Here is a 15,414-nt window from a genome sequence, read left to right on the forward strand (position 1 = left end):
AATGGCTAACCATAAAAAAGGTAAAAAAGGCAACGAAATACACAAATATGCGATCAACTTGCAAGCACAATGGGTTTGAAAAATAGATGTTGGACCATAGAACCCACTAGATTAAAGATAGGTGGAACTACTTACATATTGAAATTAAAAACCCTCCAAAACCCTGCCTTATTTTCTGACAGTAATGAAGTATGAAATGAAATCATGAAGTGTCACCAAAAACTTTCTCTGTAACAGATAGTTAGCGGCCCACTTCGATGATAATTATAATTGATTCACGAATTTACCAAAAAAAAATAGTAAAAAAAAGTTTTTAATATTTTGTCAAGCCTAACGAGAAGTCAAATTTCCAAAAACTTTTTCCCCAAAAACTTCAAAATGAGCTGGATAAATGCGTGTTGGTCGGTAGAGTGGGCTTCTAGAAGGGCGCCAAAAGTTATAACCTGGACTTTTTTTTTTGGTCATTTTTGGTTTTTCTCTGTTTGCCGGCAATCAGTCGTCGGACTTGGGCGGGAAATTAAGTGGCAACGGTGATGCGCGGGGAAAACCACTCAACACGGACATAAAACCATTAAAACGACGCCTTTTTCGAAGCCAAACTAAATACATAAATTAAACTGAGCTTGCGTCCAGACAACGGCGAAACTTTATCGTTGTCGTCCTGTTGGTTTTCCTCCCTTTTTGAGTTTTTTTTGTGTTTAGCTGGCAGGCTGCTTTAATTTTATGCGTTGAAGCGAGTCCTTAGGATGATGCCGGCTGGATGGGAGACAAATTCTTCTTTAACACGCGTGAATGACTGTTATCTGGGGCCGCTGAAGGTCATTAAAACTCGAGTGTTCCACTCGAAAAATAAGCAGCAAGAGCAGAGAAGCCAAAGTCAAGCGCCAGCCGGCAGTCGACAGCGAGCAGCCAGCAGCCAGAAGCCACCAGCCACAGGAACAAATGCAACAAAGCGTGGCCTTCATTGTGGGTGGCTTTTGGGCGGTCGGGGGATTCACCCAATTATGAGCGCAAAAGCTCAAGTGCAACAACAACAGCTACAATGGGGCAGAGGCAAACAATGCCGCCGCTTCGTACTGATGCCGCCAACAAATAAAATGTATTAAGCATTAAAATAAAACTCAAACTGGGTCACAGGCTCGATCAAAGGAAAGTGGCTGAGGCGGAGGATGCGGCTAGGTCGGAGGACTAGGACCAGGACGCGAGTCGACGACAACATATAATTATAAGCATTAGTGGGCAAAAATTGGCAAGGGATGCGAGGGGAGAATTTGTTGAGGGGAGAGCCCTGAACGGAAGTTGCGTGCCATGACTAAATTTTTGACCGCAGGTCAAGTAAAATGTGTTGAAAAGGCCCGGGCCAGCATGGTGTAGGGCCGTGTATGGTATATTCTGGGCCAGACTAATTACCCGTCCAGATTTAACACGTGATTCCAGCTATATACAAATCTATATACTCATGCAACATCGCCTTCCCTCGTTTCAGTGTCGCGTTTTGTTGAACCTACGCACCTCACAGCCGTTCGAGGAAGTGCTCGAGGATTTGGGTCAAGTGCTGAAAATTAACGGAGCAAAGAAAATGTACACAGGCACTGGCCAGGAGGTACGTATAAGCCCAAGACCCTGGGGTGTGGGTGTGGGTGTGGGTGAGGATGGGAAGTGTGCTGGCCGACCTTGACACGGCTTAATAACTTAATGCAGAACCAAACTTGGCCGACTTGCAAAATGATTTGACAAATTGGCTTAACCGGAATCCTGGCATGGGTGTGGAAAACCCAACTGGAGCCATTACCTTCTTCTATTACTATATTATTATCCTCTTAAATGGCAGAACATTTAAATAATCCTTTTTATAATGCCCCTCTGATAGGTTCGCAGTTTCTCTCAACTGAGAAACGAGTTCGCTGACGTAGACACCTTCTATTTGGCCACGGGAACGGCCCTCATCGCCGGCTCGCCCATCCGGCGCTCTCGCTCCCGCCCCTCGGTGGTGGCCGCTGCACCCATACTGCCCACGGATGAGCTGCCCAAGGTACCGTTGCGCGGGGCCCGGCCCAGGAGCAAGAGCCGGCCAAGGATACTGTACGCGCCGGAGAGCGAGATCCTGCGACCGAATGGGGAGTACACCATGCTAGATATCATGAAAGAGGAGCCCACCAAAGTGACGATTCGGGGGCTAAGGCGCACCTTCTATCCGCCCGTACACCATGCCCCGGCGGACAACTCCCCGCCGGACAAAAAACTGCAGCTTCAATGGGTGTAAGTAGCCAGGAAGTGCTTCAAATTCGAATCCATACTGAGATTAGAGACTTTTTTCAGCCATGGCTACCGCGGCATTGATGCCCGGCGTAATCTCTGGGTTCTGCCCTCCGGAGAACTGCTCTACTATGTGGCCGCTGTGGCCGTGCTTTTCGATCGGGATGAGGACGCCCAGAGGCACTACACAGGACACACCGAGGACATTATGTGGTGGGTGTTTCTTCCTTAAAATCGTAAACCGTCTGTTTTGTTAATCCATCTTCCATATCGGTTCCCAGCATGGACGTTCATCCCTCTAGGGAACTGGTGGCCTCAGGGCAGAAGGCTGGACGAGATCGCAAATCGCAAGCACACGTTCGCATCTGGAGCACCGAGTCCTTGCAGACCCTTTACGTTTTCGGGATGGGCGAACTGGACAGCGGGGTGACCGCCGTGGCCTTCTCGCAATTGGTAAATGTCACCCCCGAGAGAAGGGTCTGCTAATTACGGAGTAACTATCCCAAATCCCCTTTCAGAATGGCGGCAGCTACATCCTGGCAGTGGACAGTGGCCGTGAAAGTATCCTGTCGGTGTGGCAATGGCAGTGGGGTCATCTGCTGGGGAAAGTGGCCGTAAGTTGCTTCTCTAATCCCATCTACTTAGGTCTTGGGCCTAATCCCAGTCTCTGAACCAATTACAGACCCTGCAGGAGGGATTGTCGGGGGCGGCGTTCCACCCGCTGGACGATAACCTCATCATCACCCATGGTCGTGGCCACCTGGCCTTCTGGCACCGGCGCAAGGATGGCTTCTTCGAGCGAACAGACATCGTTAAGCAGCCGTCGCGTTCCCATGTCACCAGCGTGCAGTTCGAGCCGGACGGAGATGTAATCACGGCCGACTCGGATGGCTTTATTACCATCTACTCGGTGGACTCCGACGGGGCCTATTTCGTCCGCACGGAGTTCGAGGCCCACAACAAGGGCATCGGGTGCCTGATCATGCTGGGCGAGGGCACCCTGCTATCTGGCGGAGAGAAGGATCGCAAGATTGCAGCCTGGGACTCCCTGCAGAACTACAAGAAGATAGCCGATACTAAGGTGAGAAGTTAATAAAATAAAGTGTTTAAATTATACTGAATCCTTAAACTTTATCCTCTTCAGCTCCCTGAAGCCGCTGGCGGCGTGAGGACCATCTACCCGCAGCGTCCGGGTCGCAATGACGGCAACATCTATGTGGGCACCACGCGAAACAACATCCTGGAGGGTTCCCTGCAGCGCCGCTTCACTCAGGTGGTCTTCGGCCACGGGCGACAGCTCTGGGGCCTGGCCGCACATCCGGACGACGAGCTGTACGCCACCGCCGGGCACGACAAGCACGTGGCTCTCTGGCGAAAGAACAAGCTAATCTGGACCATTCAGACGGGCTACGAGTGCGTCGCCCTGGCATTCCATCCCTTTGGCACTCTGGCTGCTGGCAGCACCGAGGGCCATCTGCTCGTCATCAACTGCGAGAACGGAGCGGTCATGTTGACGCTGCGCGTCTGTGGATCGCCCATCAACTGTGTGTCCTACAACCAGGGTAGGATCTGGATTCATTCGTGTAAACATTAATGTCTATATCCTTCCAATATCTTTCAGTGGGCGATATGATCGCCATGGGCTCGCAGAATGGCAGCATTTATCTGTTTCGCGTTTCTCGCGATGGCTTCTCCTACAAGAAGGTCAACAAGATTCGTGGCTCCCAGCCGCTGACCCATCTGGACTGGAGCATGGACGGAAACTTTGTCCAAACGGTGACCATTGACTTTGACTTGCTCTTCTGGGACGCCAAGTCACTGTCCCCGGAGCGCAGTCCAATTGCCATGAAGGACGTCAAGTGGCTGACCAACAACTGCACCGTGGGCTTCCTGGTGGCGGGTCAGTGGAGCAATCGCTACTACAGCGGCACCAACACCATCGTAGCAACCTGCAGTCGTTCCGCGGGGCATGATATGTTGGCCTCCGGGGATGCCGAGGGATACTTGAGATTATTTAGGTGAGAAATAGGGTTAGAAGTGGGGTTAGAAATTGGGGATATACATTCAATCATATGATTTCCAGATACCCCTGCATCTCGCCCCGCGCCGAGTTCCACGAATCGAAGGTGTACTCCGGAATGCTGGCCTGCGTCCGGTTCCTGTGCGGCGACCACACGCTCATCACAGTGGGCGGCACAGACGCTTCCCTGATGGTGTGGGACATTGTCGAGGAATAGCTGAAATGGCCACCGTGGCACCGCACCGCCGCCCAGTACGAGGCGGGCTACTCGGACTACTGGCACCGCCGCGCCTCCAGGGTCTCCTCGACGATCCTCGACAGCGATTCGGTGGACTACCAGTGAGAATCGAGAGACCTCCGACTGGGCAGTGACCTGCTTGCTAGACTCAGACGAACAACAATTGGCCAGCGTTCCGTTTTTGGTTTTGTTAGATGAACGAAATATTGATATTAGATAATTGCACCGAATACGATGGAAATTTAACATTTTTGAGAAGTTTTTGAGAAATGAGGAAAACAGCACCAGCAAATTACGCACACTAGCAATCGAATTCAATCCAAAAAGTCGGCTTCCACTCCGAAATTCAATCTTCCGTTCCGGTCTTGCCATTTGCATTTCATAGATATAACATATTTGTTCGAACTAACTCTCAATGCCACTGGTGGATCTATAACTACTCAAAACTCTATATACAAACAGCCCTATGACGACAGCATAGAAATACTTCATCTTCCAGGATGCTGTCAGCAATCTTCCCGAACTAGCGCAGCAAACCAGACAGACAGCAAGTGACAAAACAGACATACATCTCACCCAAGATCACGAACACGAAATAACGAAACCCAAGTGCACTTCCAACATACATATATACTTATATATCGAATGTGTATTGTTATAGCAAATTTTATTATAAGCGTTGAAATAAATAAACAGTTTGAAACAGAACGGAAAGAGCGGGCTTTTTATGAGTGTTGGCAAAGTGGCAACGCTGTGGTTAGTACCTCTACCAGCCGCTTCGAATGCTGGCGCCACTGTGCAGGGCTGCAATAAACCTTTTTAATATATAGGACTTTAAAATTATAAAGACTGTTGGGTTTTTAAAAAGATAGGAAGGGAAATATGTATATTTTTATATACAAAATTTGGCATCCATTCCTTCAGTTTCCAACCGTTCCTTCGGAACCTTTTATTTTGAATTTCTTAGGGAAGATATTGTCCACAATAATAGAGCACATTATTGAGTCGCATTTAGAATGTATTTTAAGATCATAGTTTAGTTATAATCATATTAGCCATGTTTTTAATTAATTTCCAACTCATGTGGACTTCGCTTAAAATTTAGTAGGATAGGATGCCCTAAGAAATATTGAACTTTAAAGTCAACAGCAGTAGAGGTGAATTTCATTTTTATTTTTAGAGAGAAAGAAAGAATTATACTCCTAGAATAATTCTTTTTGAAGAAATCTATTCAGCAAAAAAAGGATTTTTATATTGCTGCAAAACAATCAAAATAAATAAGACCATAAGATTTTGTTTTGGTTTCCTTTGCAGGAATTTTTATTCTTAACCTAATTTTGAACCCTAAACAAACAAACATGGAAGACAATGATTCGCTTAACTCTAATGGAAGACAATGATTACTAACTAAGAACTTAGACTAAATTAAAGCATTATTGAAGACAATCTTAGAGCTAGGTGGTTGAATATGTACAGTTGGCGGAAGCAACGGGCGAAGGAGTTGCTTCCGAGGCACGAAAGTGAGTCAGTCTCGTGTTCTCGTCATCACAGTTGGAGTTTAAAGCCGACGTGCCCTTTTATCGACCTTTGAAGCGGGTCACATCACAGATTATTCTTGATTGGAGGAGTTTTTCGAGGCTTTTCCAGAAGAAGAACTCAATGGCGGAGGCTGATTTGCTTGGCCTCCAGTTGCTCGTTGAGCCAGTTCTGGTGCTCCTCCTCGGTGTGGCAAGTGTGGTAGAGCAGCTCGGCGACTTGCTTCTCTCCACTGGACTTGGAGTTCTTGAAGATCCTCTTGAAGGACTTCAGCAGCTTCTTCATGTTGGCGGAGGCACCAGTGAGAGATTGTTTCTCAGAAACTCCGTTGGAGTTGGCGGTGGAAATAGCTGCTTCGGCGAACATGTTGAAGGATTTTGGAAATTACTTTGCAGGACTGTAACTGATGATGTGTTCAGATGAAGAACTGTTGCTTGAATGATGCTGTTTGGTTGTCGGGACGCCTTTTTATACCCGCTGGAGGGTCCTTTCTGGCTCTCCTACCTGCTCTGCGAAACCACCAGGGATAAGGGATGAGAGGATGCGTCATCAAATTTTCCGGGCAGGTAACAAGGACTTACCTGCTCGGCTACTTCGTAACGGATTTTCTCACATGAACTGTAGCAATTTATCTGAGTTCAAGCCAAATTAATTGCCATTGCTGCGGGCTCTTTCTGGGGCGGTTATTTTGATTAACCAACAAGATCTGAAATAAAAATACAGAGTCACGAAATGGGGCGGCAGAGATCAATATGAGATTAATATAACAATTTCACAAATTAGGATCACTCGGGATATCATAGCATATGGGATGATGGCCAATCTGCGAAGTAAAAATATAATAACTGGTACTTAAGATATTATAAAAAAAAAGTGTAAGAAATTCACAAACTATATCCATAGAATGCACTTTTATTTGATAGTATCTAAGAGATCTTTCAAATAATATTAATAAGAGAAGTTTGAAGCTTATAAAGGTTGATAAAAAGAATTAACATAGGAGGATACTACAAAAATAATATAACATTTTCAACAAAACCAAAGCTAAAGAATAGTTTCTTTATGCTCTGCCCAAAAACTAAATATATAGAGAAATACCTTTTCAGCCCAAGTAACAATTCAGACTTCTTTTAATCTTAATACTCCATGACCAAACTATTAATCCGAGTCCTATCTAAGTTCTAATTATTCCAAATAAAAAGAACTGGGAAATTAGATAAGGTACACCCTCCTTTGAAAGTACCAGTCTCCGTATAAAAGATTCCAGTCTTATCCATTTTCTTATCATGCTTATAAAATGGTTCAACCTTCAAGGGATAATTAAACACAAATGCCGACAAAAGATCTAACCCACCGACTATCTTATCCTGTTTTCATAAAATTAACCTCCCAGGAGTCGTACTGATACTAAAATCAAATTCGTTCTAGCAATCCATAAGATACACCTTACGACCTGCCTCTTCGAAACACCACACTCGTATAGTCTTCTAATTAAGCAATTAAGTTCAAAAGATAATTAGGATTAACGTGAAAATTGCGATTTCCAGCGTATCATATTGTAGGAGTATTTCGATTTACTCCGATTTACGCATAACCAAACCTCTCCACATTTAGCCAGAATAACTTTGTTCGGGCCGAAATGAGCGTAAAACACCAAATGGATCGTGTCGAACAGCTGAAACTAAATGGTAAAAGGATGCCCAAAAGCCAAAGCCAAGGAGTCGACTCTCTCAATTGAATTGCAACGATTTGGAACAAATCGATTCGGATCGATACGGCCGACTTTTATTTCTAAGAAATAAAATGAAAAACGAAAAATGAATAATTGTCAAATGTCAAATGGGCACCGAAAATGGTAAAAACCGTGACGTGACCCGAACAACAAGTACGGATAGCACTCGCCCACGCAAAAAGACTGAAGAAGTGTGCAGGATCCTTTGTCTGTCCCAAAAAGGGCTCAGCAGGACTCATATGGATGTGCATAGTTGCACACTAAATGTTCCATGTCCACAAATACACCTCCGATCCTTTTGCATCCTGTAGAAGGCATTCCGATTTGCAACGCTTGAACGTTCATGTTCACAATTACTCCACTGCCGAATGTCCTTTATTTTTCCTTCTCTATTATTTTTTGGGCCGATCTTTTGAATTCTTTTACGAAATGAAAAGTCAGTTACGTGCCCGTTGAATAATTGTATTTTTGGCGACTTTGTCGCCAACTGGCAAAAGGAAATCAATTCGTTCCATTAGCTTGGCCTGAAAGAAACCGAAGCAAAAGTTCTATACAAAATAAGGCTAAATAAGAGTTCTTAGAACCAAGCACGTTCACTGTGCAAATCGAAATTATTACGCCAATCTAAATTTGTCCTCAAACACTTGGGTTTACTTAACGAATTAATTCGCAATCTACTTCTTATTGGATTTGGAGTTAAGTTTCTAATTACTAAGTAGGAAACAATCTAAGAGAATTCTATCCAAAATAAAATATAAACAACGCCAACAAGTTCACGAATTAATAATTTTGTATTACGAAATTGGTTAGCATTTTTAAGCCAAGCTTCTTTTATGATAAAAGCTTAAAATGAAATAATTAATCATTTCATTTAACTTTGAGACTGTCTTTAATTCGTAAAATAAAAGTACATAAAATAGGAAAACATTTAACGAGTAAATAGAAGAGCAGATATGTAAAAGTGTAGAGAATTGTTTGTAACTTATAATATATTTCCTAAATCTGCTATTGAAATTTTAAATAAACATTATTTTAGTAAATTACCTTCTTTGAAAAAAATACATTTTTAAAAGGCCTAATTATTTTTTCTACAGATTAATTAACTGAAAAATAGCAAGCAGTAAGGTTGGCTGACCTAAAACTTTCTTGTCAAAAGGACAAAAACACGAAATCCATATTTTTGCCATTTCTGGGCTAAGAATTTTAATTATTTTTGGTGTTTTTGTATGTCACAGACGTACAATGAGCAGCCCCGTGAAAAGGTCTTTTCGATGGCTAAGTAGCAGACAATACTTTAGTAATTATTCAAAATTTTACAGACGGGAGGGATTATGCTCTTTTCAGTGTGTCTACCAACCCGAGTCAACTGCGGATTTTTGGTAAAAGGTAAATTATTGTTAATAATATTGTTATAATGGAAGATCATAAATATCAAGTCAAATTCTAAAGAGATTTACATATGTATGTCTGTATATGGAAGCCCATCAAGTAATAGATATTTCTTTTGTAAACTATTAATCCTTTGATTATTTTAAAAAGGTCATTTAAATTTGTTTCTTTTGGGAAAGAAGTGAAAATTAAAGAAAAGCAGTGTCTATAGTGCCAATCTATAGTCATTGGAATATGTTTTTACTTGTAAAGTTGATCCAAAGATTATAAAACCCATTAAAGGTAAAAAGTTTAAAATGAACCAAATATTTATTTAACTTTGTTTTTCCTCATCCGGCTAAGTCAGAAAATTGGCATCAAGAAGTTCAAAAATCGAACCAATTACCAATTAAAAAACCTAAATAAACATGGAAGCGAATAAAATTCTAGCGGAGAAATTGAAATTTCCTGGCTGGATTACCTGGAACATTGGCAAACGAAAACAAACGTATTCGATCGAACAGATGAGCTCATTATTGAATCTCAACCGAGTGCAACGAATCAATTCGGGGCATGAAGGATGCACACGCAGGACATAAATCCTATTAGAAACCCAATCAAGCGTTTCAAATGGGATACATGCTCCTGCTTGATCCTGTCCTCATTTCAGTTCCTTTCAATTTTTGTGTCAACGAATGTGAGAAGCGTTGCAAATTGCTTATGGGGTCCATGTGTTCGAGGAATGAGACTGGATAGTGTGTGGATAGATGTACTAACTAACTTTAAGCGTTGCTCTAGTTGGAGGAGCTAAATTGTTGGTATCTCAGTGGGAAATCTATGTTGGTGGCCCACGCTAAACCCAATTTGTCGGCAATTTAAAAAGCAAATTGAAAGTGCCTATTGAGTGAAAGGACCTGAACGCCGGGAAGTACAGTGAACACGTAGAGCTGGCCTACCCACGTAGATCCCAAAGATCACAAAAGGCGGTGCTTGTCCGACCGATGAGCAAAGAGAGGAAACTGCTACTTTTCGCACAATACTCAGGCGTATGAAAAGAGACACCTCCGGACTATTCCCTTGTCACTACTACGAATATATTGCCCCCGACCCGCACCGACAAGCCGACGCATCCGTCACCTGGTGCGATTAGTTGGCACAATGGATAGCGGCCACGGCAGGATCAAAGCGGAAAATTCATTTGGCTTGGTGGTCTTCGTCTCGGTTTTGCTTTTGATCTCCGAACAACCGATCCATTGTATTTTGTATCGTTCAACACGGAATTTACTAAAACACCCTCAGTCACCCAGTTCATTAGACATATAATTGTATCAAATGGCATTGGGTAGGCTGGCAAGGACTCTTCACCAGATCCTTTAATTGGGTTAACAAGAGCTTGTTTGGGTTAACTCGAGCTTGTTTGGGCAAGTTCAGTTCCTCAATGAAATAAGTTGGTTAGAAGCTTGAGGTATAGTTATAGTAAGAGCTAGGGAAATATGTGTTTTTCATCTTTATAGTTCGTTTACATCATTACTACTAAATAATATTATATTTAACAAATCATCTTCAGTGCTTTAAACTAAATAAAGACAAATAATGATAAAGGTGTTCAAAAAATTGTAATCTCTTAGGAATTTTCAATAGTACAAAAAGTATGCTATGTTTTTTTAAATATTTCAATCTCAAAGAATTATTTTGTATGAGCAAACGTTCTTGCATCATTAGCCAACATATTTGGCCATTGAACTGAAGAAAAACATTGAAGGAACTTTTAAGAAACAAAAAACATTAGAAATTGTCCATTTTTATACACTTTTTAGTGAAAATCTCAACTATTTCGTAACCAATCTAAAAACGAAATACCAGTTATGAATCGGATTTCCAGTCCCCTTGGATCTGCATCAAAATATCGAAAAAAAACTATCAAAAAAAAATGTTGTGTCTTTTTGTGATCAGGACACCGATGTCCTTCGAACTGCATCCCAAGTTTTTGAAAATAGGAAAAAAAAAATCGACCCGATTTTCGCGATTTTGGCAAGGGGAACTACTCACAACTCGGCTGTTTCTAAACGGATTTCGAAAAGGGATGTCATTTTGTAATCAGGACACCGATATCCTTCGAACTGCATCCCAACATTTTGAAATTAGGACAAAAAAAATTGGACCCGATTTTCGCGATTTTGGCAAGGGGTACCATCAGGATTTTTTGCAAAAATCGGCAAAAATTTTATTGTTAGATTTTAAAAAACGTTTGATGCAGATGGAGGGGTAATGATGTCCTGATTACAAAATGTTATCCCTTTATAAAATCCGTTCAGAAACAGCCGAGATATGAGCTTGGAAAATCGCGCCTTGGCGGCCAAAACGCGGCGCAAATTTCTCGAAATTCGTATGGCAAAAAATTTGAAGTACCAGGCGAACAGAAACCAGCAGAAGGTGGACGAAATCAAGCAGTTAAAGCAGTTCATAGATTTTTCTGTTTTGAGGAAGGGAGACAGTATTAGTTTATGGGGGCATTTCGCCTCCCTTTCCCTCTAATGGTGAATATTCTTCATCTTATACTTGCTGAAAATTCAAAGAACGGTACTAAAATCCATGATGGCCGACGGTTCCCCAATCCCTGCATCCCAATTTCCAGTCCAGAACGGTAATATTCACTTAATGATGGCAAAGTTAAAACGACACACGTTGCTTTTCTGCGCGTGTCACGAATTGGGGCCAGCGTGAGCGAAAATGCATTGGATCCTATGGGGATCGTGGATCGTGCTGAGGTGGCGTGCCAACTGTCGTGCAAAATCACTCCTGCTCTCCCATCACTACGCCAGCTTAATATGTCTACCTGTCCCTCTTGGTCGCATTATCTCGTTTCCCCCCATAGATTATGATGCTGTGACCCCCATCCCTTAAGGTGCAATGGGGGGGTAGGGTGCCACTATAGCTGCCATCCTCCCTTTCCCACACATGGCGAAATGAGAAATAATTGCTGAGAACTGCTTGAACTGCTTGGTTTCGGCCACCTTCTGCTGGCTTCTGTTCGCCTGGTACTTCAAATCTTGCCGCGGGCAAAACTCACTGAAATCGAGGAAAAATTTTGGCGCCGATGGCTAAAATTTGATGAGGGGACATTTAAAAAATTATTTAAAAAAGGGTATCTGGAAAGGTTCCAACTATGAAATTATATATTTTTGTTAAATATAAACACTATATTATTTAAATATATTTTTTTTAATTTTTAAATCGATTTCCAAATGGCCAAAATATGGACTTGAAAAGTGGCGATATTGCGCCGCCAAAAATGTTGCGCCAATTGCTCGAAATTCGTATGGCAGAAAATCTGAAGTACCAGGCGAACTGAAATCAGCAGAAGGTGGATTTCCACCACCCCCTCACCCTCACTTCGCCAGAAAAATGTCTCGAATATCCCTTAACTGGCCCCATGGGTTTAACTTTCTAAGACAATTTTCGGAAGCAAAGCCTTATTATTACGGCAATAAAAAAGCACACAACTGCTTCCTTTTTATAATTTCAGCATTTTTAACTCGTTCTGTTACATTAATGGATTGTTTTTTCATCTTGTTGCATTTAAAAAAACTTAAAATAAAGATTAAACAATCTTAAAGCCAAGTAAAGGGTTAACAGAATTACTCTGGCGAAATATGCAAAGCAACGGTACTGAAATCCATGATGGCCGACTGTTCGCCAATCCCGGCATTTAAATTTCCAGCCCAGAACGGTAATTTTCACTTAATGATGGCAAAATTAAAATGGCACACGTTGTTTTTCTGCGCGTGTCACGATTTGGGGCCAGCGTGAGCGAAAGTGCATTGTTTTGTATGGGGGCTGTTGCCGCGTGCCGAGAAATCGTGACAACCGTGGCTCCAAGACGCTCAGTACTGCCATCCCCAAGACAGCCTCATTTGTTTACCCGTCTCCCTCTTAGTGCATTGTCCCATTCCCCCCATGAAGCTTAAGTTGGAGCCCCCATTGCATTAGGTGGAAAGGGAGGTAAGGCTTGGCCGTTACATATATTAAGATCTCCCAGTCGGACTTTTCGGTGCTAGCAGCGTTTCGGTGCATTCCGGCAGGCATCTTTCGTACCTTGTTCTCACCCACCCCGAGTTGAGAGAGGGAATTTGTTCTCTCAACATAGATTTCGCTCTCAAAAAACTGGACTTAGAAAATTTTTGTCTCGCTTGGGACTTAGAAAAATTTATGCGTGGGACTTTTAACTTAGAAAAAATTATTTCATGAACAATTCAACGCATATTATTTAAGTTTACCAATTTATGTTCTATAATAATTTTATTGAAGTACAAAATTTAAACATAGCTCAATATTTAATGAAAAATATTATTTATAAAAGGAATTTTTTTTTTTTACATTAACTGAGGGCAGCAAAAAAATAATCCCGCGTAATTAGTGTGCGTTTTGTGCAGCGTTTTTAAGCTAAATCAACCCAAATCGAAACGGTCACATAGGGTTGTTAGTAGTGCGTCGCATTGGTTTATTATTGTGAAATGGTAAGTTACTGCTCCGTTCATTCAATTATTTATATTTTATTGTGTTGATAATGATAAATAAACGTTATTTCTTTAAACAATTATTTTCAGTTCTGGCTGTACTAGAAATTTGGACGTCTCAATATCTTTATTTGTAAGAATCTTAAACAATTTGTTTTTCTTTTTAATTTATTTTCAGCTTTTTGTTATTTCTTTTTTTATCTTTTCAGTTTTATTTTTTAAGATCAATAAATAATATCCTATTATATATTTATCCTATAATTATTAATAAATAAATATGACAAACAACGCACTTCGAATTTAGTAAAAATCAATGGGCATGGTTGGGAAAAACAAAAACAAAAACCAAAAGCAAAGCAAAAAGCAAGGGAAATTTTTTTTCAACCAGAATTTCCCTGGGTGAGATTTCGCGCCGATCTCCCCTAGCCGGTAAGCTTGCGGGTAGGGGAGACCTGCCTTCTTTTTCCGATCGCCAAGCATATTGATACTCGCTCCGCTGGGTGAGAAAAGCGGCCACGCCAATGTAAATCGGAATGATGGTTTTCCGCAGATGGGAGTGCGCCGCGCACTCCCATTTCCTACCGCGGGATGCGCGTTTGGCGAGAGCCAGGCACGACTGGGCTGTTTGTCCCACTCCCCCCTAATGACCAGAAAATAATTTTTGCTCTGACGTCACTGCACTGCTTGTACTGCTTGGTTTCGGCCACCTTCTGCTGGTTTCTGTTCGCCTGGTATTTCAGATGTTTTGCCATACGATTTTGAAGAAATTTGCGCCGCGTTTTGGCCGCCAAGGCGCGATTTTCCAAGCTCATATCTCGGCTGTTTCTGAACGGATTTTGGAAAGGGATAACATTTTGTAATCAGGACATCATTACCCCTCGATCTGCATCAAAAGTTTTTTAAAATCTAACAATAAAATTTTTGCCGATTTTTGCAAAAAATCCTGATGGTACCCCTTGCCAAAATCGCGAAAATCGGGTCCAATTTTTTTTGTCCTAATTTCAAAATGTTGGGATGCAGTTCGAAGGATATCGGTGTCCTGATAACAAAATGACATCCCTTTTCGAAATCCGTTTAGAAACAGCCGAGTTGTGAGCAGTTCGAAATTTGTTTGCCCTATTTTCAAAATCTTGGGAATTGAAAACCCTTACAACATTTCGTAAAATGGGTCAAAATTTTGTTTGCCAGATTTTAATTGAAAATTATTCAACTCGAAGTTCTAAGATCAAGATGGATGCAATCTCCACCATTTTGGCTTCTCCTTGGCAAGAACATGCAGACAAATCCAACCGGTCCTGGAAGGATACGGTCGAATATTTCTGCTTAAAATAATATATATATTATATATATATATTACTTCTGCAGATACATTAACAATCTGCCTATAAAAAAAGTAAAAAATAGTGTAAAGAATAATTTGACCAATCAACCAACAATTAAGTTGAAATAAAATTTCTATTATCTAAGCATTACTTTCCCATTCTGTTATTATTAGGCTCTTTTCTGAGTATTCTTTAAAAATAAAATGCATTGATTGAGTTGGACATGAATCGCTGAAGCATTGATCCTGCAGATTGCTTTAAAGTACAGTAGTTGCCACAAAGGATACATTTCTGGGTGGATATTTTTGGATACAAAGTCCTTTTGAAATTGACTTGAAATTTATGGTACTCCATTATACGATTATTAACAATAATTTGCCTTTTTCCAGGAATCCGCAGCTGGCTGACTGAAGAGAGCACCTCTC

General features: G+C 41.8%; 2 protein-coding genes across 3 annotated transcripts in view; one reads left to right on the forward strand and one right to left on the reverse strand.

The window, feature by feature from the left end:
* Positions 1-5,222, forward strand: part of LOC6507254 (echinoderm microtubule-associated protein-like CG42247) — a 39,490-nt gene extending 34,268 nt beyond the window's left edge. For both annotated transcript variants that reach the window (XM_001956343.4, XM_032454332.2), the window contains 9 exons: positions 1,487-1,603; positions 1,871-2,259; positions 2,320-2,469; positions 2,538-2,709; positions 2,775-2,870; positions 2,939-3,337; positions 3,401-3,818; positions 3,878-4,274; positions 4,340-5,222. In XM_001956343.4, the coding sequence (XP_001956379.2) occupies positions 1,487-1,603; positions 1,871-2,259; positions 2,320-2,469; positions 2,538-2,709; positions 2,775-2,870; positions 2,939-3,337; positions 3,401-3,818; positions 3,878-4,274; positions 4,340-4,493 (2,292 nt within the window). In that variant the 3' untranslated portion in view covers positions 4,494-5,222. The remainder of the gene's footprint in view (positions 1-1,486; positions 1,604-1,870; positions 2,260-2,319; positions 2,470-2,537; positions 2,710-2,774; positions 2,871-2,938; positions 3,338-3,400; positions 3,819-3,877; positions 4,275-4,339) is intronic.
* A 583-nt stretch (positions 5,223-5,805) lies between these two features.
* LOC6507803 lies at positions 5,806-6,526 on the reverse strand. The gene has a single exon (XM_001956342.3). It carries the CDS (start codon positions 6,414-6,416, stop codon positions 6,171-6,173), a length of 246 nt encoding a protein of 81 aa, XP_001956378.1. The 5' UTR covers positions 6,417-6,526; the 3' UTR covers positions 5,806-6,170.
* Between the last annotated feature and the right edge of the window lie 8,888 nt (positions 6,527-15,414).

The sequence above is a fragment of the Drosophila ananassae genome, chromosome 2R (genome assembly GCF_017639315.1).
Source record: "Drosophila ananassae strain 14024-0371.13 chromosome 2R, ASM1763931v2, whole genome shotgun sequence".
NCBI lineage: Eukaryota > Metazoa > Arthropoda > Insecta > Diptera > Drosophilidae > Drosophila > Drosophila ananassae.

Bases quoted from the DNA above. Each gene is read 5' to 3' on its own strand.
- LOC6507803 (XM_001956342.3), bottom strand. From the start codon at position 6,416: ATGTTCGCCGAAGCAGCTATTTCCACCGCCAACTCCAACGGAGTTTCT.